This window comes from Armigeres subalbatus, chromosome 3 (assembly GCF_024139115.2).
Source record: "Armigeres subalbatus isolate Guangzhou_Male chromosome 3, GZ_Asu_2, whole genome shotgun sequence".
Lineage (NCBI taxonomy): Eukaryota > Metazoa > Arthropoda > Insecta > Diptera > Culicidae > Armigeres > Armigeres subalbatus.
The window spans coordinates 187,926,185-187,948,100 of record NC_085141.1 but is presented as its reverse complement, the minus strand read 5'-3'; the positions used below and the strand labels follow the sequence as shown (position 1 = coordinate 187,948,100).

Below are 21,916 nucleotides of genomic sequence, written 5' to 3'. Positions count from 1 at the left end.
TGATAAAACGACGATTGATGGGTTGTGAAGTTGCGGGTCACCAGGCGCAGGTGGGAAGAAGACGAAAAGTAAGACAACAGCCACGGAAAGCGATGACGGCGGCAGCAAGCCACGAAAATGTTGCACAAGCCGCAGAATGAGGTGACGGGAAGAGAAAAAATATTACGCGATTATTTCACCAATGTTACACGAGAAACGACCAACTTTCAGTCACTTCCTGAAAACGGAACACTTGCACACGTACTTTATCGGACATTGAAGAAAAGAACCTTTGCGTTAGCACGGAATTTTTGTATCTAACCAGCAGATAAGAACGAACGAATGCCATTATACTAAAAATGACATGACAGCAGGGAGTAAAATGAAGTCGCGAAAGCTTTCTGTGGTCAGGGCGGGCAGGTATACGACAGTGATGCCAGGAATTCAATTAAATTTCGTTAAGTGTTTTTTTGACGTTGGACAACCTCTTACAGCATCATTATCGGTCGCGAGCTTTATTGTGTATCCGGAATAAATTTATACCGATTTTAATACCGAAGTTGGATTTTTTTCCAGATACAGGCAACTTTCCCAACTTCGGAAGTAGTGCGCTGGATTCGCCTAAAGATGCGCTAAACAACGCATCAATTAGTTTGACAAATAAAACTTCGGAAGAAAGTTCGGTTCAGGAAGCCCCGACTTCCGAATTCTAAAGGTGCCGTCAGACGTTGCAAGAAAATCACTTGCAACGAGCATTTTATGACTCTGGATCAGAGATGCCAGATTTGAAGACATGTCTTCAATTTGAAGACATTTGAATCTCTGTGAAGACATTTATTTCGTGAAGACATTTTGAAGACTTTTCAAAATATTTGAAGACTTATCTACTTATTTGAAGATACTTGAAGACAATCAATAAGCCAACGAGAGAAAATATAATTTCATTTCTTAGTTATAAATTCTGCGACTTCTATATCCAGCATTTTACGAACGCTAATGGCCGCCTCAATCAAGCTCAGTTTTTGGTAGGGTGGAAACAGTTTGAAGTTTGGCTTGTGTCGTTTGACACAAAAACGATAAGTTTCCATCATCAAAATGATTGAATCACGATGATGATGATTGCTGCGATGTCAAACGACACAAGACAAACGTCAAATCGATTGCACCCCACCAGAACATGAGATAAATTGTGGCGGCCATTAGCGCACGTAAAATGCTGGATATGGTCGGGGTTCAGCCAAATCACACCAAGCGCCAATGAAATATTTCCTATTTTTTGCCAAGGTTTTCATGTAATAGATTCACTTGGTCAAAAATCGCATCGGACATCGTTCAACGCCATAGCTGAGGATCCCTTACAATACAAGAGTTATAATAGTCTTTGTCTGGGGCTTAAAATCTCAAACATAAAAATACATTCACACTAGCTGGCTGATAAATGCAACGCGCACGTACGCACTTAACTTGGAGCTAGGCGCTGGTTAAAAAATTCCCGATGGCGTGTATGTAAAAAGGTATTTCGATCATAACATTGGAACGCAATTGGGGTTTATTTAACGGCAAAAATATATTGAACTCTTCTATGACTTGATTTAATCTATTCAATCGTTGAGCTAGAACCTGATCTTTTTCTAAATTCCTTACGAATTCATTTGATCTTTTCGGTATTGCTATGTGACTTTCGTCTAAATATTCGACGGGAAATTCTTTGAATTTTCTGTGAATTTTAAAAAGAATTTCCGATGAAAATTATGAGGAATTTCTTGTCTACATTCAAGAGAATTGAAATTGTAAATTCAGTACAAAATTTATATGTAATAATTTCCGTAAAAAATACATATAATACAATACAATACATCCTCCAAAATTTAAACGGAAAATTCATCTTATTCATCTATTTACACAATTCCTACAAAAAAAAACCCTTTCAATTTCCACAAGAAAATTGTCTTAATTAATTTTCATTAAAAATTCTTACGAATGTCAATAAGAAATTGAAATTATGCTGGTGTTAAATGGGTATTTTTCATAATTTTTAAGGTAAATTTCTACAGGAAAATCTACCTAAAAGAAATTCAGAGGAAACTTGCTACACACTTTTTTTAAATTTTTCCTTGAACTCCTTTGATTATTCTTCTAGAAATATTTTTGGACATTCTTCTAGTATTTACTCTGCGAATTCCTCTATGGATTTCTTCAAAAAATCGTCCTGGTATTCTTTCTGCAATCCCTTCAGGAAATTGTCCGGAAGTTTCAGGGATTTTTCCGAAAAATCCCCCAGGACTTCATTTGGAAGAAGTTGCAGAAGTTTCTCCAGAACTCCTTCAGTAGCTCACGAATTCCTCCAGTAGTTCTTCCAGGATTTTTTCCGAAAGTTTTCTCGGGATTGCGGCGGAAGCTCCACAAGGGATCCCTCCGGAAGTTCTTCCTCTGGAAGATCTTTTAAGAAAGTTGCCGAATGACTCTCCAAGAATGCCTTCGGAAGTATACTATGAAATTTATCTGGTATTTCCTCCAGGATTGCTTTCGAAAATTTCTGCAGCAAAACATCAGGAAGCTCCTCCAAGATTTCATCCAGAACTACCTCCAAGAATTTATCCAGAAGTTTCTTCAGGAATCCCACCGGAAATTGCTTCAGTAATTCCTCAGGAATATCCTTCAAAAATTCATCAGGAAAACCCTTCAGGTATTCCTCCAGAAAAAAAACATCCGGAATTCATCCTGAAGTTTCTACAGGAATTCCTTCTTAAGTTCCTCCAAGAATTCCTCCGGAACTTCCTTCTGAACTTTTTCCGGAGGTTTCTTCAGTAAATCCTTTGGATGTTCCAACAGGAATTCCTCGGGAAATTTCTTCAGGAGACTTCCAGAAGTAATTAGAAGCTCCATCCAAAAGAAGTTATAAGAAGCTCCATCAGGAATTTATCCGGAAGTTGATCTAGAAATTTTACCGGAAGTTCCTTCAGAAAATTCTCTGGATGTTTCTTCAAGTATTTCACAGTAAATTTTGAATCCCAACAGGGTATTCTTTAAAAAGAAATTTGAAAGAATTCCACGTGAAAATTCAGTTAAAAATCCGCCTCAGTACAAAATCCAGGGGAAACTCGTCATAAAAAAATTAAATAATTTTAAAGAATATTCTCTTGAATTCTAACAATTTGTATATTAAAAAAATTAATATTATTCCACATCAGTAAAACAAGGAGATTATTGAATTTACAAACCTATTGGATTTTGAAATTTCTCGCTAATAATCATAATTTTTATATTGCTTTTTGCATTGAAACTTTTCGTTTCGTTACTGAAAACATTGACACTTGTCTTCAGCGACTGCTTCCGCGATAGAGCATTTGCACATTTCATTCACTCATACATCTATATTGCTGTCAAAATGTGCATTTGACAATTAAATTTTCAGCTGAAAGCTCTATTTTTTGACACCGGTGCACTCACACAACCAATCGACATCAGTTGTCAAAAAATCAGGAGTACCAACTTGACCACTATCTCCTTGTCGCCGAGTCTGGCGCTGAGTGCTCGGCGCGGAAACCCAAAGGTGGGAATAAAATTTTGGGGCTTATGCGCAATATTTTAATATTGAAGACATTTGAAGACATTTTTAAACGACTGTGAAGACATATGAAAATATCTTCTGGCATCCCTGCTCTGGATTCCCCATGAATAGCAACCCTGCGTGGTGTGATGATGATGCCGATGATGCTGATGATTTTTCGATGAAAAGCTTTCTTGTCTGACGTTTTAAAAGTTTGTTTGTAAATACCAATCGATGTTTTTTTTCTTCCGGCTGTTGTTTATGAAGGTTTTGTGCGAAAAGGTGCGAAATATTCGTGTTCAGTATCAAAAACTGATTTTTTTTATTTCTTTTAAAAAGAAAGTACAACAATAATGTCGGACGGTCAGTATTTTTCTATACAGGTATAAGAAAACAGTAAACACTAGTTTTAATTTTTATTCAGAGGAAGTAATTCGACGTCGCTTGCAAATCGATGGCGATGGAACCGGAGACGACCGTCGTTTGAATGATTTGCTGAAAACATTCGTAAAATGGTGTAACTCTTCGGCGGACAGTCCCGAGAACAGGTATTCTTACTTTTAAAACCACACGATGCGTTTATTTGAGGTTTTAAAAGTGGTTTGGTATGATTTTTTTTAGTCAGGCTGTACACGATCGTTTACTGGCCCAGCTGGCACAATGTGAGTTTGCGATGAAGAAGTCCGATTTCTCTGCCCGGGTGATGGAACAGGAGCTGAAAAACTATGCAACTATTTCGGACACTATTGAGTCGGGAATCGAAACGGCCAAGACCCAAATCACTCAGAGCAAACATAACTTGGTGCTGGCCAAGAAGATCCGAAAGAATCGTATGGAGTACGATGTCTTGGCCAAGATCATCAGCCAACAACCAGATCGAAAGAATACGGTTAAGGAGCTGGAAACTCTAAAGCAGGAAATGGATCAACTACAAGAGAAGAAAGCGGTTCTTGAGAGGAAGCTGGAAACAAAGAAGAAAGATTTTACCGTTCTGATGCGATCGATTGTGGAGCTACAGAACAAACTTGAATCTATTGGGGACGATTGTCCGGAAAGCGCAGAGGATAGAATGTCGTGCGATGATGAGCCAATAATTATTGTGAGTGACACGGTAATGATCGACGACACCGACTTTGCAACGTCAAAAAAGAGTTGAGAAACTAATTTATTTGTGTACTTGAAAAACAGACAAAGCTCAATCGATCCTGAATAAAATATAATATAAAATACTTTTACATTTTTCAAAACAATTTTATTTTCATCTTCGATGTCTTTGGCACATGGCGAATAGTGAACGAAATGCGGGTGTTTCTTTCAAGAACATCATTAAGTTCGATACCGGGTCGACCCTTCTTGATTTCTTCAAGGTTCGCAATACTGCCATCTATTACATCGCGATCAATTTCGGCAATAGAATGCAAGTATTTGCGATACATATCATCCTTGAGAATCAGTAAACTTCTAGGCTCTATCAGCAATTTTGTCACGGGAATCCGTTGTATTGTGGGCATCGGTCCAGTCTCATTTTCCTGCGGCTCATGGAATTCCAAAACTGCGTGTGACCCACAGGAAATAGTCGTGATCGTCGGATGAAACATGGGCCCATCAGAATGAGGCATAATGCCTTGACCAGCAAGGTATTCGTTGACTAGCACGTGATTAGCTTTTCTCCCGTCCTCGAACACTCCGACCAATTGATTTATCTGGTCCACGTAGACTTGCAACCACGCTGGCATTGCTTCTGCTATCATTCCTTTTGGGTGGGGAACTCCTCCGTAGTTTATAAGGCGTCTGTGCGATAGCTGAGTCCATCGTGGTTTGGGAGTCTTATCCACCTGAGCCAGGAGGTAGGATTCCTCTTGTGGAGTGATAAAATTTGGTATGTAGAAAACACTGGCGGGGCACTGTAATAGGTAACTTGTTTGATGTTTCAAACTACCTACAAGGTATAGAAATAAAGCACTTACTTGTCTTATTGCATGATTTTTCCAATCCATGATAAAAACTAAATACACAAACTAAATAGGTACTGGTTAAAATGCAGTCTGTCGGTACCTCGCAGACTAAGCTCTTGCAAAAATAAGGTAACAAGTACGGTGTTGCCTTATTACAATATATTATATTAGGATGTTATGTTTGTAGAACCGTATAAGTTGTTTCATACGCCGGGGTTATGTCGAAACTCTTTCAGTCTATCTCCAACAACATTTAACGAAAGGCCAACTGGAGCGTGCCCGTTCTTTCGTGATCCCCCACCACACGACGGCGAAGAGGAAAAGTGTTTTGATCGCAGGGGCAATCCACTGGAACCAGCTGCCTTTGGCGATCAGACAACAAACAATGATAAGCAAATTTAAGAAAGCACTCGCTACAAGATAGGGCAATTACAGAAGCTATAACACATACCCTATACCAGAACCTAGATTTAGTTAAACTAATGTATTAGCACTCCTACTCTGTCTTATATTCCGACCGTTTCTTTCAATACTAATGTATCTTCCTTGACCTAAAATATGGGGTAACCTATAGATTTCCGTTATGACAATAAATAAATTACAAATTACAAAAAAAAAACAAAACCAAAATGTAATTATGTAGTAATTATTATTCTTCAACTTCAAGCTTCAGCTTCAGCACAAAAATGAAGAGACTTGTTCTGAGCTTGAGAATCTACTTTATCGACTTTATCGAGAAGCTTTTTGTTATCCGATACAACAACTTTGCATAAGAACATACGAAGCCACAGTTTATCAATAGAATACTGCGACCTGCAACGTATTTGGTGGGCCGTGATGTGACGCAATGGGAGCGGTTCCTTCATCAGTGCTACCACCTGGCAAAGTCTCGAGAAAAAATAGAATCGTGGAAATTTGACATGGCATGATATATATGTCGAAAGAACAGCTAAGTGAACATCCCTACACAGAAAAAAATTCCATGGTAACGGTTACTATTTTGTAGACTACGCCATGTTTTTAAAACAACCACAAATTTTCAGTTAAATTAACCACGCATTCGGACAAATTCACCACTGATTCAGTTCATGCAACAACATTCCACCAGGACCACAGTTGATTTTTACTGCGCGCATGGTAAAATCAAACGGGTTTGTTGTCTGCTGAAAATCGTCAGTGCGTATTCTTAAATTAACCCTCGGAATGGTAGTTACCTGAGACGAGACCTACAAAGAGGAAAAATGTAACTTCAGCTGCTGCCAGTCAACTGCTGTCACGAACTGTCAGGTGCAACCAGCAGCTTTTTGAGTGAAAGTATTGGTATCCCAAATAAAATATTCCACATCATTTTTGTTTCACCAAGACTTTTTACTTTAACGAGTATTTCAAACCTTCCGTTTAGCTTGTTAATAATCAGTAGTAAACCTGTGTTTTGTTCCCGGTATAAAAATCCTTATGAAAATGAATTAACTATTTCGTGAATTGGATACACTTTTATTGTGCTCAGAAGGGTCCACCTGGGGCTTAGGTGAAACAGTCAAGTACACTGAAAATAATGTTGGAGTAGCTTTAACTATGCATTTGCTCTTATAATTACTATTTCAGAATATTTTTGAAACTTAAGTATATACTTAAAATAACAACACCGTTGTAAATTTTACCACGCTCGTAGTTAAAATAACAACGAAGCATGGTGAAGAAAATTCACAAAACAAACAACATTCTCAGTTCAACATCAAAGTCGCCATACTGCGTGCCGATAGTGTGGAATGAATTTAACGCCATGGATTTATTTATTTCTTCATTTAATAAAAATAATCTCTCACTGGGTAAGTATTAAATACAGTTTAATATTTTTCGTGATAATTGGAAAAATAAATTTCCGTCATTTTCATCATACAGATTATCGGATGTGTTTGTTTTATCGACGACGGAGCATATTTTGGCCGCTCTAAAAGTTGTCAAAACTGGCTAGCTCCATTCGCCAAAGGCTCTACAGAGTGTCCGACGTTGATGCAGCTGGCGTTAACACAACAGCTGCAGCCCGGTTTTCGCCGACAACCTTACCGATACCAAGGAACAATCCAAAGAGTCCTATGACGAAAAGTGATTTTGTTCGTTTGTATCTTCGAGAGAATCGCTGTGCTATAGAACAGAGGCCTGGATTATCCAGGCCTCTACTACAGAATATCCAAAATGTCGATATATTTAATACGTTTGTGAATAAAAACGTTTGTGGAAATAATTAAATTCCATGTTTTGGAAATATTTTACTTGCCTTCAATAATATATTATCCCAAAATTAACTAAAGCCCCATTTTTATTTTAAATGCGTCAAATGGTTAAATTAAATACTGAAATGTTGGTAATGTAACTATAAAGCATAGTAAATTTTACTGCTAAGTTTGTTTGTAAAGCCATGGTAATTATTAGCGCAATTTGTGTTCATTATAAACATGGTTCGTAGTCTGCACAAATTTAGTGGCGTTGTGTTTTTAATTTAACCCTACAATATAGTAATTTTAACTGTAAAGCTGTTCTCAGTGTAAACAGTTGAAACTCGATGGTCAACTGTGATGAAAAGAAGAACAAGTGTCAAAACAAGAGAAAAGAAGCAGCGTCTTTGCAGGTCTCGTCTCAGGTAGTTACGACCGCAACATTTTTTTGCGTGTAGTGAATCTATTCTGTATATAGAGATGAGTGACGTTTAACGCTCGCACACTGATGTGCAATTCGGTATGTGTAAATACATGTTTGTTTTCCTTCTGCCCATAACCTCAAAATTGATCGAGTCATCACAATGGTTGCGAAGGAGTCAAAAAATATATGGAAATATACTCATTTCTACCCAAACTTTGCTGAGTAGCACCATCTAGGAGTGTTTGTTTTCCTTTTATCGTTACTCACACATTCGGACGTGAGAATCTCAATTGAGATGAGTGACGTTTAGCGTTCGCACACTAATGTGCAGTTCGGCATGTGTAAATACATGCTTGTTTTCCTTCTGCTCATAACCTCAAAATAGATTGGGTCATCACAATGATTGCAAAGGAGTCAAAAAATATATGGAAATATACTCATTTTAACCAAAGCTTCGCTGAGTTGCACCATCTAGGAGTGTTTGTTTTCCTTTTATCGCCACTCACACATTCGGACGTGAGAATCTCAATACCCTGATCGTCACCTTCGAAGTTTCGTTTAAAGATGATGAATACACTGAGAACAGCTTTCCAGTTAAAATTACTATATTGTAGGGTTAAATTAAAAACACAACGCCACTAAATTTGTGCAGACTACGTACCATGTTTATAACAACACAAATTGCGCTTATAATTACCATGACTTTACAAACAAACTTAGCAGTAAAATTTACTATGCTTTATAGTTACATTACCAACATTTCAGTATTTAATTTAAACATTTGAGGCATTTAAAATAAATTTGGGACTTAAGTTAATTTTGGGATAATATAATATTGAAGGCAAGTAAAAGATTTCAACAACATGAAATTTAATTATTTTCACAAACGTTTTTATTCACAAATATATTAAATATATCGACATTTTGGATATTCTGTAGTAGAGGCCTGGATAATCCAGGCCTCTATTCTGTAGCACAGCGATTCTCTCGAAGATACAAACGAACAAAATAACTTTTCGTCCATAAGACTCTTCGGATTGTTCCTTGGTATCGGTAAGGTTGTCGGCGAAAACCGGGTAGTTCTAGGGCTGCAGCTGTTGTGTTAACGCCAGCTGCATCAACGTCGGACACTCTGTAGAGCCTTTGGCAAATGGAGTTAGCCAGTTTTGACGACTTTAAGAGCGGCCAAAATATGCTCCGTCGTCGATAATCCAAACATATTCGATAATCTGTATGGTGAAAATTACGGAAATTTATTTCTCCAATTATCACGAAAAATATTAAACTGTATCTAATACTTACCGAGTGAGAGATTATTTTTATTGTATGAAAAAATAAATAAATCCATGGCGTTAAATTCATTCCACACTATCGGCACGCAGTATGGCGACTTTGATGTTGAACTGAGAATGTTGTTTGTTTTGTGAATTTTCTTCACCATGCTTCGTTGTTATTTTAACTACGAGCGTGGTAAAATTTACAACGATGTTGTTATTTTAAGTATATATTTATTTGTATCAAAAATTTTCTGAAATAGTATTTCTAAGAGCAAATGCATAGTTAAAGCTACTCCAACATTATTTTCAGTGTAGTAATCCCCTGATAGTAATCGCATGGCAATAAGATCACCGACAAATTTATCGAAGTTCACGAAGAACACCACAAAAACCTTTTCTTTTGCCGAAAAATCGCGATAGAAAAAAAAACTTAAGCGATGGCAGCTCGCAAAACCTCGTATATCTTGCAAAATAGTAATGGGGACTTGATAATCAATCTAGGGAATATATTTCAGGAAAGCATTTCAATGCTTAAAAGAAATCAAATTTTTAATCTTCGGGATGATTAAAACACTAAAAGTTGAAAAATATTGGAGAGGAATAAATAATAAGCTAAATAGCTTTTTCATTTTTATCCGTGTAGATCATATTATGTGATGTATCAAAAACAAACTTTTTATAGAAGGCCCGGAAACCCATAGTGTTATATACCGATCGACTCAGCTCGACGAATTGAGGTGATGTCTGTGTGTATGTGTTTTTTTTTTCTTCCTAAACAATGGAGGGGGAATCTGCTCAACAGACATCCTGGGTTGACCAGGAAGTGCGGGGTTAGGGATCACCGAGGGAGGCAGGACTACATCCCGACCCGCTAAACCGTTTCCATTGCCGCCAAGCCCATAGTCCCTTCGGTACAACCAGAAAGTAATGCTTCAAAGGGGGGCCAGTGCATAATGCACCCTCGAGGTTAGCTGCGTGTCCTTGCAGCACCGAACATCGTAACTCGCTTTTTTAGAAGAACACCATGGTATCGTGCCAGCGCGTTGCCGGCTTTCCAGGTGGCCTTACCACGCCCTATGTCCTCGGAAGGTGGGAAGGGACGACTTCGCGCCTGCTTCCCTCTGCACGACTGGTATCAAGAATGATGATGCCGCGTGCACCCCAAATTGACCTTTCTGCGATAGGGCCTATTCGCCAGCACACAGAGGGACTTGCCGACGCGAGGCCTACGCCTGCCCCAGCCTTGACGAGGACCCCTTTCCGTCCTCGGGCTCGGAACCCGCCCGGTTGACCAAAGCCGCGAAAGCGACGATACCATGTTGTTCTTCGCGCGGCCACTTGTTCGGTAAAAGGATCGAGTTCGACCACAGAGCATGACCACCGGTATGACCCATGAAGCCGACTCCGATCCCTTGGACCACCTCTTATTTGCGCCTGAACTAGCCATCCTTGAGTCCACGCGCCACCTTCTGTGTAGCTCCGAGACGATTTGGGCGATAGCCGATAAAACGGCGTTCCAGCCAACTTCATCTTTACACATTCTCCGAACTAGGTTGTCCGGGGTAGTGTCCAGACCACATGTGGCAAGCATGTGGTCACGCATTGCGCGAAAACGTGAGCACACGAACAACACGTGTTCCGCCGTTTCCTCTACACCTGCGCACACCAAACACTCGGCGAGGCCGAGCACTCCAGCTGCCTTACCTGCATTTTGATTTTGCAGCACGCTTAAACGCCGGGCACATCGAACCCCCCATGGGGTGCTTGCTGTTCACAGCTTTGCTGGAACAAATCAAACAATTGGGAGGGTTCGTGCAGCATTGTGCCTTATGTCCCTCCAATCCGCAGCGTCGGCAGAGATTGCTTCTGTCAGGGCCTTTGCAGTCCCATTGCTTGTGCCCCGGTTCCAGGCACTTGAACCAAACTTCGGGTTGCTCGTATATGCGCACAGGGCATACCGACCCTTGACGCTCCCTAACTTGACTACCTTGGAGGCGTCTGCTGCAGATAGCCGAACCAATGCTACCTGTGTCCCTGCCGGACCTTTCCGTAGCCGAACGGCTGCGGTGGGCGTCTCCACTTCACACTGTCGCCGCAGTGCCGTGACGAGCTCTTCGACTTCAGTGATCTCGTCCAGGTCTTTAACCCTTAGATTCACCTCCGTCGTGAGTGCCCTCACCTTGACCGTCTCGCCTAGGACCTCCTCCGCCAACTTCTTGTAGGCGGCGCCCTTTTGCGAGACGCCCCGCTTCAGCTCGAGTATCATCTCGCCCATCTGGGTACGTCTTATTCGACGTACGTCGGCGCCGAGTTCACCGAGCTTGACGTCACTCCTCATCGCCTTCAAGACATCCGAGTACTTAGCCTCGTCCGCCGTGATGACTAGGGCATCGCCCCTGGAGCGATTGGCGCCTACCCTAGACTTCTTGCTCGCCTGGGCCTTCTTTTCGGCCCTTGACGTCTTCGGTTTTCTCTTGTTCTTGACCAGGGTCCAGGAGGCGTCATCCCCCTCTATTTCTCTATTTGTGTATGTGTGTGTGTGTGTGTGTGTTTGTGTTTTTTTTTTCTTCCTAAACAATGGAGGGCGAATCTGCTCAACAAACATCCTGGGTTGACCAGGAAGTGCTGGGTTAGGGGCCACCTCCAATGAGGGAGGCAGGACTGCATCCCCGACCAGCTAAACCGTTTCCATTGCCGCCAAGCCCATCGTCCCTTCGGTACAACCAGAAAGTAATGCTTCAAAGGGGGGCCAGTGCATAACGCACCCTCGAGGTTAGCTGCGTGTCCTTGCAGCATCGAACATCGTGACTCGCTTTTTTAGAAGAACACCATGGTATCGTGCCAGCGCATTGCCGGCTTTCCAGGTGGCCTTACCACGCCCTATGTCCTCGAAAGGTGGGCAGGGTCGACTTCGCGCCTGCTTCCCTCTGCACGACTGGTATCAAGAATGATGATGCCGCGTGCACCCCAAATTGACCTTTCTGCGATAGGGCCTATTCGCCAGCACACAGAGGGACTTGCCGACGCGGTGCCTACGCCTGCCCCAGCCTTGACGAGGACCCCTTTCCGTCCTCGGGCTCGGAACCCGCCCGGTTGACCGACGCCGCGAAAGCGACGATACCATGTTGTTTTTCACGCGGCCACTTGTTCGATAAAAGGATCGAGTTCGACCACAGGGCACCGGTATGACCCATGAAGCCGACTCCGAACCCTTGGACCACCTCTTATTTGCGCCTGAACTAGCCATCCCTCGAGTCCACGCGCCACCTTCTGTGTAGCTCCAAGACGATTTGGACGATAGCCGATAAAACGGCGTTCCAGCCAACTTCATCTTTACACATCCTCCGAACTAGGTTGTCCGGGGTAGTGTCCAGACCACATGTGGCAAGCATGTGGTCACGCATTGTGCGAAAACGCGGGTACACGAACAACACGTGTTCCGCCGTTTCCTCTAAACCAACGCACACCGGACACTCGGGCGAGGCCGAGTGTCCGAACCGGTGTAGGTACTGTCTGAAGCAACCATGGCCTGTAAGGACCTGGGTCAGGTGGAAAGTGATTTCCCCATGGCGCCTCTTGACCCACGTACCTATCTCCGGTATCAACCTATGTGTCCATCTACCCTTAGTGGAACTGTCCCACGCACGCTGCCATTTGACCATTGAGGCCAACCTGACAGTCCTGCGGATGCCTCTCGTGCCGCGCATTTCAAAGCACTCTATGTCTTCACCGATAACGATGTCAATAGGCATCATACCGGTGATGACGCAGAGTGCATCGTGCGACACGGTACGGTACGCGCTCGCAACTCTTAGGCACATGAGCCTATACGTACTTTCTAACTTCGTTCTGTAGCAGTTAATACGCAGGACCGTGCCCCAAGCTGGCCCCCCATACCTCAGTATGGACAGAGCAACGCTAGCCAGAAGCTTGCGCTTGCTGGCATAAACCGCAGAGCTATTGGACATCATCCGGGACAATGCCACTATAGCTGTGGAGGCACGCTTGCAGGCGTAATTGACGTGGCTACCAAAGGTGAGCTTATCGTCGATTATTACCCCAAGAGTTTGATGGAGCGTTCAGAGGTGATCGTGCAGTTGCCTGCCCTTATCCCCGCTTGCTGCTCCGACTTTCGGTTGATAACAACAACCACCTCAGTCTTGTGGTGAGCCAGTTCTAACTTCCTGGAACTCATCTACTCCTCGACAATTGCGATCGAGTGGGCTGCAGTCAACTCCACCTCTTCGATCGATTCGCCGTAGACCTCCAGCGTAATATCGTCAGCGAAGCCAACGATTACCACGCCCACCGGGAACTTCAACCTCAAGACTGTGATGACCGACTAGCCCTTTGGCTATACCCTCTCAGGATCGGCGAAACTTGCTACGGGCTACTCACCTCACCAATCAAGTGGAAACTGTAGATTCGATGACGTCACAGTGCAGAAAACAATCAGGGACACACCATAGACCAAATATAGAGTTACAGAATAACAAATCATTTAGCTTAACATATATATATCTCTTTACTTAACAATTTTTGGTTTTAATCATAATTTAGAACATGCTAGCGATCGATGCGGCCGTTACAGGAACCGTTGGGGCCCTTACATTTAGGTGTATAGAAATGGGTCAGAATGTACATGCATTATCTCACGTGTTTTTTCCCCAGGGGGGGGGGTTGCGTTTCTCTCGGTGCGATGGGTCCGTTGATACACCGATTGGGTCCGGATTGTCTTGCAGCAGCAGTTTGGGACGTAGAGTACCGGGAAGGGGTCTATCTTCCTCTACCTCCCGATCCTTATCAGTGTATGTGTGTCGATATCTGTTGAGTCGTCAAGGTTCTGCGAAGCAAGGGACGCAAGGGATGGGAGGGGGCCTATCTTCCTCACTCTCCCGATCCTTACCAGCGCTTGCGGGTCGATGTCGATTGAGTCGTCAAGGTTCCGCGACTGGGACGAGAACTTTCGGGAACTTCTTATAGGGTGGCCTGTGGACGTTCGTTTCGTGACCCTCGCTGTTTGGTCACGGGTTTCAAGATGGCGTCCGTTGTGGCGACGCTCAACGAATGGCCTTTCTACTTCGATGGCTCCATTTTGGGAGGAAATTAAAGGCAGCCGCCCCTAGTACCCGCTGACGGATAGAGAACACATCGGATTGGATTCCAAAAGCGTGGGTGAACCCTCCGGACCTTTGTGGACCAGATCCTCAATATCGTTGGTTCTTCTATTCCGCCGCGTGTGGTCCAACGAAATAACTATTGGGGCTCGTTGGCCACTGGTACGGAAAAAGTGGCTCAATGTTCCTTCGACGGCTTGGAACTTTTCCGGTCACTCGTCACTGAAATTGTCCCGGTCACTTCTTTTTCGGATATGCGCGCCACGCGGTGGTATTGACTACGGAATTCGAATAACGAGCTCGGTACACTCTATACCTTACCACGAACCGACGCTAACTGACTCCCTGGCTTTTATCCGTTCTCTACTTTCCGTCTTTTTCGCTTCCTACCGTGTCCTTTCCTTCGGTTAGAAGGGTCGTGCCGCATGTATGAGGTGATCCCATCGAGATAGTTGCTCTTTATAGTATACCCCGGTGGAGGGGCCTTTTTATAGCATGTACATTTTTCAATTTAACCGTTTTATCAAATTGTGTGTCTAACTAAGTTTTATTTAACAAAATTCCTACCTTAGTGCCTTTAAATAATGTTTGGTCCTTATTTAGGATTATCTCCACATTGTGACGACTATTGCGCGGTAACAATCATCTCACCTCCCGAGTAAAAAAAATACTTTTTCATTACCAAGAAGTATTTTTTTTTCTTTGATATCGATCTCTGCGTATACATCTTACTCTCTAATCGAAGGAATGCCGTCGATCTGGATCATATGATCTGCTAGGTAATTATCTTCTGGAAACATCACTACAATTCGTTTCAATCCTTTTCCGTATGCTGTTCTACTTAAACTAGAGAAACTATACATTCTCTAAGTTAATTAATTTTAAAATCCTACTTGTGAACCTCTCTCGTGCAGCTTTTCTCTTTATGTTAGCATTTTCCGACCTAATGTTTCTTAATTCCATTCATTCTTACATTCAATCGGGATCCCTCTTTATTCATTCATTCCTCCATTCACTTTCCAATCAATGTAACCATTCATTCCTTAACCTATTCTATTCCTAACTAATATTTTAACTAATGTTTTTTTAGAAGACGACATCATGTCTTCTAAATTTTGAAGAGGCAACTCTGCCTCTCAAAATATGAGTATTTTAATTTAGGCCTTTTCTAGTATCCAAACCCTCTCTTTTCTCGTAAAAGGGGCCGGTTCTGAAGTTGGTTGTCTACGATCTGTGACCTAGAGGTTTTTCTCAAAACCTTAGGTCCCTCGATCCATAATTTACGACAATAGCAATCGATTGACGAAAACTGCTATGGATCATGTGAGCTATAATAACTGCTCTCATGGTTCCATGTGAACGCACGGTCGACAATCATAACGAATGTGGGGAACAATAGCCATCGCGTGTTTACTTTTCATATATTCTAAGCGATCAGACGACGACAAACGATTGAGAAGAATTCAACGGAGTACATTCCATCTACAAGGCACGGTTCTTCTGGAGGCAATATAATGCACTACGCACAATTAGCCGCCAGGGTGGAAGATGCAATTTGCTCGTTAGGAATCAAATTCGATAAACATTTTTAACAAATTCTATAACTACTTAAAGAATTATTAGCGAGCTCGTATCCTTAAATCGCCTACGAAAAAACGTGAAAAATATAAATATTTATTGGGTATTATATACGGCGTTTCAAGAAGATTCAATCTACTCGCGATTTGGAATTTACGTGCTAGGACAATTTCGGACCGTCTGCAAGCCGTTTACTTCGCAGTATGCGCAATTGTGTGTCTCGAAACCTTTGAAGCCACAAACCAGGCAGATTGATCCCCGATAGTTTCGACACTGATCGAGCGCATGATTAGTCTGGCGACAGTATAGACACTCGTAGCTTCGAGGAGGTCTATGAGCTTCTATCAGCTTTCTCAAAGTCCTTGGCTGCGAAGGACCTTCCTTTGGATCCCTTTGGTTTGGTTGTTCCGAATATGCAGGTGGTTTGAAATGTTTCGACCCAACAGCCTCAAATTTCTTTGAGTTTTCATCCTTTGCTTTGGGTGGATGATTCCCTTTCGTATGCTGATTCCCTTTAAATGGAAGACGATCCTGATATTTTCCGGAATCTACTTTGCTCGAATTGATTCGGAAATCACGTTAGTTGATTTCTCGCTGCCGAAAACTTTGGCATATAACGAAAAGTTAGATGCATCTATAACATGTCCCGCTTCTAACAATTCGGGTAGACTCAAGATAGGCTTCCAGAGAAGTGTTTTCTTAAAATCTGTCCTCATGTTTCTTTTCAGGATGTCCAATTGCTCAGCATCGCCCATGGGTACTATCATCGACAGAAACATACTCTCCATGTCATAATAGTACTCCTGGAAGGTTTCGTTCCTTTGTTGACGTCTCTGGTAAATTCTGGTACGAACTAAAGAATCCAACCTGGGATGCGCAAAGTTTCTCCGTAGTTCATGTACCAAATGAGGCCAGTCAATCAGACGTCTTGAAGAACGCATTGTCATGTACCAGTTCAATGCTGGACCGCAAAACAAATGAAAGGCGGAATCGAACAATTCCGCTTCGGATGTACGTTCTGAAAGTGCTAGCTGTGATACCAAGACTAGGAACTGATTTAATTTGAGCCCTTGGTCTGTTCCAGCATATTTATCTAGCTTCCACTTGGAAACCGGCAACGATTTGCAGCCACGGGGATTTTCACCCCCTCCGGGCCTCTGAAATGGTTGTGGTATTCGAAATTGGCTTGGCAACGCTTGGTTTGCTCCTGTTATATGAAAACCTCCCCCTATATTTGTTGGGTTTTGTGAAATGGGCGCCTGTATCACTGGAGGATTTTGATAAACTCCAGATACATTTTGTGAAATATTTCTATTAATTGGATAGCACCACTGGGGTGGCTCTTCCGAACCGAACTGCCTCGATATCTCAGATAGAAATGGAACTCTAGTATTTACCATTGCCGGATGCCCTTGGCGTGGGTTTGAGTACACCGATGTGGTAACCCGGGGCATTGTGCACATGGAAGTAGGTTGAGTAGTGAACTTGATCATCGGGTATGTTGTGGTAAATTCTGGTCGGTGAGCAGAAGCTATCGTTTTTTGACTTGGTAAAGTAGGATTCGTCAGTGGAAAGGTACCACCGCCTATTGGTAATTGATCATCTATGTGTGTCTGTCCACATCGAGTGGTGAGCCAACTCGAATGTGCCGCCGACTGTTTCGGTATCGTACCAGCATAATTATATTGTCCCTCAGTTGCTATTGTGGCTGAGATATTACCTGTGGTGGAATGAACTGGAATCCTCGAATTTACTTCTTGGAACGTACGAAGCAAATAGATCTCATGCTCTAGCGATAGCAAAGCATCCCTAACATCGGCTTTACCTATCTCCTGTGTATTATCGGTGTGTAATAAGCCCAACCGTAGTAAGGACTCGGTGATGTCCTTGTCTTCTTGCGACATTGAACCCTGACTTGTCCCTTCTACTGAAATCGGAACCCTGAGTTCGATTCAAGAGGCACGCTTTTACCAGTGTTTTGGTCCGCAAACAACCTACATAATTGAGGGTCATCCAATTCATCCACTTGTGTAATTCGCTTATCATAAAAGAACCTATTCAAACGAGCTAGAACCCCTTCTTGGAGTTGTGCTATCTTCAACTTATTTTCCTCTGACACATACTCATATAGCAAAGTGAGCCTATTTCCCAGGTGTAACAGCAGGGATTGGCACCTAGGAGGAATATTTCTAGCAGAAACAGTAATTGTTTCATCCAGTTCAGAAATTTTCTGAACGCAATTGTTGAATTCTTCTATGGGAACCCGTTTTAATGTTCTTGTAAGTCCTACTTCTTCAGATTTTTCTGTCTTCAGCGTCTCCCTAAGAGCACGCCGTTTTCTTGACATCGACTCCTGATTGTTAAATACCACGTCCCTCACCTCTAATTCAAAGTCTAACTCGTCCTCGTTCAAATGATCTACCCGAATATCGTAATACATCTGCAGTAGCTTTCTTGCCACTATATTCTGTATACTCGCTGCCATTCTGTGAAACTCAGCCACTAACAATCTAAGAGAAAAGCTAAATTAATGCATAGGGCTGTCCAAAAGTTTTGATTAATAGTGAAGCAGTTAATATTATTTCAGCATAAACGAAATCAGACCTTGACGTATTATAAAGTAATATCTGCAGAAGATTTTTCTTCATCTATTTATTATTATAATTTTTTTTCAAACAGATTGTAGACAGACGTCTTCGACCAGATTGCTCAACGATACACAGTAAACGATTTCACGATTATCGAAAGGCAGAATCGTGAGTCTCCCCCAGCAAGTCTAAATATTCCGAAGGAATATTTTCCTTTAACGTGGATCGCCAAATGTGATGACCGACTAGCCCCGCGGCTACACCCTCTCAGGGTCGGCGAAACTTGCTTCGGGCTACTCACCTCACCAATCAAGTGGAAACTGTAGATTCGATGACGTCACAGTGCAGAAAACAATCAGGGACACACCATAGACCAAATATAGAGTTACAGAATAACAAATCATTTAGCTTAACATATATATATCTCTTTACTTAACAATTTTTGGTTTTAATCATAATTTAGAACATGCTAGCGATCGATGCGGCCGTTACAGGAACCGTTGGGGCCCTTACATTTAGGTGTATAGAAATGGGTCAGAATGTACATGCATTATCTCACGTGTTCTTCTTCCCCAGGAGGGGGGGGTTGCGTTTCTCTCGGTGCGATGGGTCCGTTGATACACCGATTGGGTCCGGATTGTCTTGCAGCAGCAGTTTGGGACGTAGAGTACCGGGAGGGGGTCTATCTTCCTCTCTCTCCCGACCCTTATCAGTGTCTGCGTGTCGATGTCTGTTGAGTCGTCAAGGTTCTGCGAAGCAAGGGATGGGAGGGGGCCTATCTTCCTCACTCTCCCGATCCTTACCAGCGCTTGCGGGTCGATGTCGATTGAGTCGTCAAGGTTCCGCGACTGGGACGAGAACTTTCGGGAACTTCTTATAGGGTGGCCTGTGGACGTTCGTTTCGTGACCCTCGCTGTTTGGTCACGGGTTTCAAGATGGCGTCCGTTGTGGCGACGCTCAACGAATGGCCTTTCTACTTCGATGGCTCCATTTTGGGAGGAAATTAAAGGCAGCCGCCCCTAGTACCCGCTGACGGATAGAGAACACATCGGATTGGATCCAAAAGCGTGGGTGAACCCTCCGGACCTTTGTGGACCAGATCCTCAATATCGTTGGTTCTTCTATTCCGCCGCGTGTGGTCCAACGAAATAACTATTGGGGCTCGTTGGCCACTGGTACGGAAAAAGTGGCTCAATGTTCCTTCGACGGCTTGGAACTTTTCCGGTCACTCGTCACTGAAATTGTCCCGGTCACTTCTTTTTCGGATATGCGCGCCACGCGGTGGTATTGACTACGGGAATTCCGAATAACGAGCTCGGTACACTCTCTATACCTTACCACGAACCGACGCTAACTGACTCCCCTGGCTTTTATCCGTTCTCTACTTTCCGTCTTTTTCGCTTCCTACCGTGTCCTTTCCTTCGGTTAGAAGGGTCGTGCCGCATGTATGAGGTGATCCCATCGAGATAGTTGCTCTTTATAGTATACCCCGGTGGAGGGGTCTTTTTATAGCATGTACATTTTTCAATTTAACCGTTTTATCAAATTGTGTGTCTAACTAAGTTTTATTTAACAAAATTCCTACCTTAGTGCCTTTAAATAATGTTTGGTCCTTATTTAGGATTATCTCCACATTGTGACGACTATTGCGCGGTAACAAGACACCGTCGTACATGACGTTCCATAACACCGGACCCAGTATGGAACCTTGCGGAACCCCTGAGGTTATGTCAACACACTTCCGCCCTGCCTTCGTGTCGTATACCAGTACCCGATTTTGGAAGTAGCTTCCGAGAATCTTGTACAGATACTCGGGAATTCCAAGACGCAGGAGCGCATCTGCAATAGCTGCCCAACTGGCACTATTGAAAGCATTCCTCACGTCGAGAGTCACTACTGCAAAATAGCGAACTCCCCTCTTACGCTCGATAGCTATCTCCGCGAATTTGGTAACCGACAAGATAGCGTCTACGCTCGACTTACCCTTTCGGAAGCCAAACTGGTTACTCGATAGACCATCCGCACCCTCCGTGCGTATCAACAACCTGTTGAGGATGATCTTCTCGAGCACCTTCCTGCCATATCAAGCAGGCATATTGGTCTATATGCCGACGGATCACCCGGTGGTTTTCCCGCCTTTGGCAATAGGACCAAGCTCTGCCTTTTCCATGCTTCAGGGAAGACTCCCTCGTCCAGGCATCTCTGCATGACAGATCTGAACATCTCGGGAGCCTCGGCAATGGCCGCTTTAATGGCCAGGTTCGGAATACCATCCGGTCCTGGCGCCTTACCTACACTAAGGGACTGTGCAATCCCCGCAAGTTCCGCCACAGTTACTCTTCCCTCGTCGGTCACCCTGGCTCCTGGCAGCTCCACGAAGGAGGCCAGGGGCTTTGGGTCGTGACGTGGGAAGAGCCCTGCGATGATCCTCTCCAGCATCTCTGGAGACCGCTCTGTAGGGGCCATCGCCCCACGTGTCTTGGCCATTACGACCCTATAGGCGTCACCCCATGGATTCGCGTTGGCACTTTGACACAGGCCCTCGAAGCAGGCTTTTTTGCTTGATCTAATCTCAGTCTTCAGAGCGGCTCTAGCAGCCACGAACGCCACCCGTCGTTCAACACGCTCCTCTTCTGTGCGTGCTCGCTGCATCCGCCTCCTTGCCCGTAGGCAGGCGCGGCGCAGGTTCGCAATTGCTTGAGTCCACCAGTAAGCCGGTGGTCTCCCATTCCTAGGGTGGACTTTCCTAGGCATGGTGGCATCGCATGCACGCGAGAGTACTGTTACCAGCTGCTCGCCACTCAGACCGAGAGTATTGTGCTCGCGGCGGAGCGCTTCCTTAAACACCTCGTCGTCGAAGTATGATGTCTTCCACATACGAGGACTAGGCCTCGCCCCTTCTTCCGTCCGCTGAATGCTGGTCGTATAGTCGATACTGTAGCGAACCGCCAGGTGGTCGCTGTGAGTGTAGCCATCATCTACCCTCCAGTTCGAACTACTCGTTTGGCCAGGGCTCCAGAACGTAACGTCGATAATCGACTCGGCGCCGTTCCAGCTGTAGGTACTTTTGGTACCGACATTAGCCAAGTCCACATCCAACATGGCCAGTGATTCCAGCAGGATCTGCCCCCGTTGTTTCGTGGAAAGGCTTCCCATTCCACGGCCCAAGCGTTGAAGTCCCCCGCTATCACCACCGGCCTACGCCCCATCAAGTTAGCCGTCAAACAATCTA

The 21,916-nt window shown here is 43.6% G+C and overlaps 3 protein-coding genes across 5 annotated transcripts in view; 1 reads left to right on the top strand and 2 right to left on the bottom strand.

Annotated features, from left to right (window-relative positions):
• LOC134225182 (E3 ubiquitin-protein ligase COP1-like) overlaps window positions 1–402 on the bottom strand; it is a 57,103-nt gene extending 56,701 nt beyond the window's left edge. Inside the window, exon 1 of one of the 2 annotated variants that reach the window (XM_062705044.1) lies at window positions 245–402. In XM_062705044.1, the coding sequence (XP_062561028.1) occupies window positions 245–328 (84 nt within the window). In that variant the 5' untranslated portion in view covers window positions 329–402. The remainder of the gene's footprint in view (window positions 1–244) is intronic. The other variant, XM_062705042.1, reaches the window with a different exon arrangement.
• A 3,333-nt stretch (window positions 403–3,735) lies between these two features.
• On the top strand, window positions 3,736–4,764 carry LOC134225861 (THO complex subunit 7 homolog). The gene is made up of 3 exons (XM_062706275.1): window positions 3,736–3,892; window positions 3,954–4,077; window positions 4,151–4,764. The coding sequence occupies exons 1-3, from the start codon at window positions 3,883–3,885 to the stop codon at window positions 4,683–4,685; spliced, it is 669 nt and encodes a 222-aa protein (XP_062562259.1). The 5' UTR covers window positions 3,736–3,882; the 3' UTR covers window positions 4,686–4,764.
• On the bottom strand, window positions 4,724–6,150 carry LOC134225860 (alpha-ketoglutarate-dependent dioxygenase alkB homolog 6). Of its 2 annotated transcripts, none has more exons than XM_062706272.1 (3): window positions 5,936–6,150; window positions 5,497–5,846; window positions 4,724–5,433 (listed from the first exon to the last, which is right to left on the bottom strand). In XM_062706272.1, the coding sequence occupies exons 2-3, from the start codon at window positions 5,524–5,526 to the stop codon at window positions 4,771–4,773; spliced, it is 693 nt and encodes a 230-aa protein (XP_062562256.1). In that variant the 5' UTR covers window positions 5,527–5,846; window positions 5,936–6,150; the 3' UTR covers window positions 4,724–4,770. The 2 variants fall into 2 exon arrangements, with proteins under 2 accessions (XP_062562256.1, XP_062562257.1); XM_062706273.1 differs by having other exon boundaries at window positions 5,497–5,842.
• Between the last annotated feature and the right edge of the window lie 15,766 nt (window positions 6,151–21,916).

Bases quoted from the DNA above. Each gene is read 5' to 3' on its own strand.
- LOC134225861 (XM_062706275.1), top strand. The intron at 4,078-4,150 runs GTATTCTTACTT...GATTTTTTTTAG, and splicing joins GCGGACAGTCCCGAGAACAG to TCAGGCTGTACACGATCGTT.
- LOC134225860 (XM_062706272.1), bottom strand. From the start codon at position 5,526: ATGGATTGGAAAAATCATGCAATAAGACAA. The intron at 5,434-5,496 runs GTAAGTGCTTTA...TACCTATTACAG, and splicing joins AAAATCATGCAATAAGACAA to TGCCCCGCCAGTGTTTTCTA.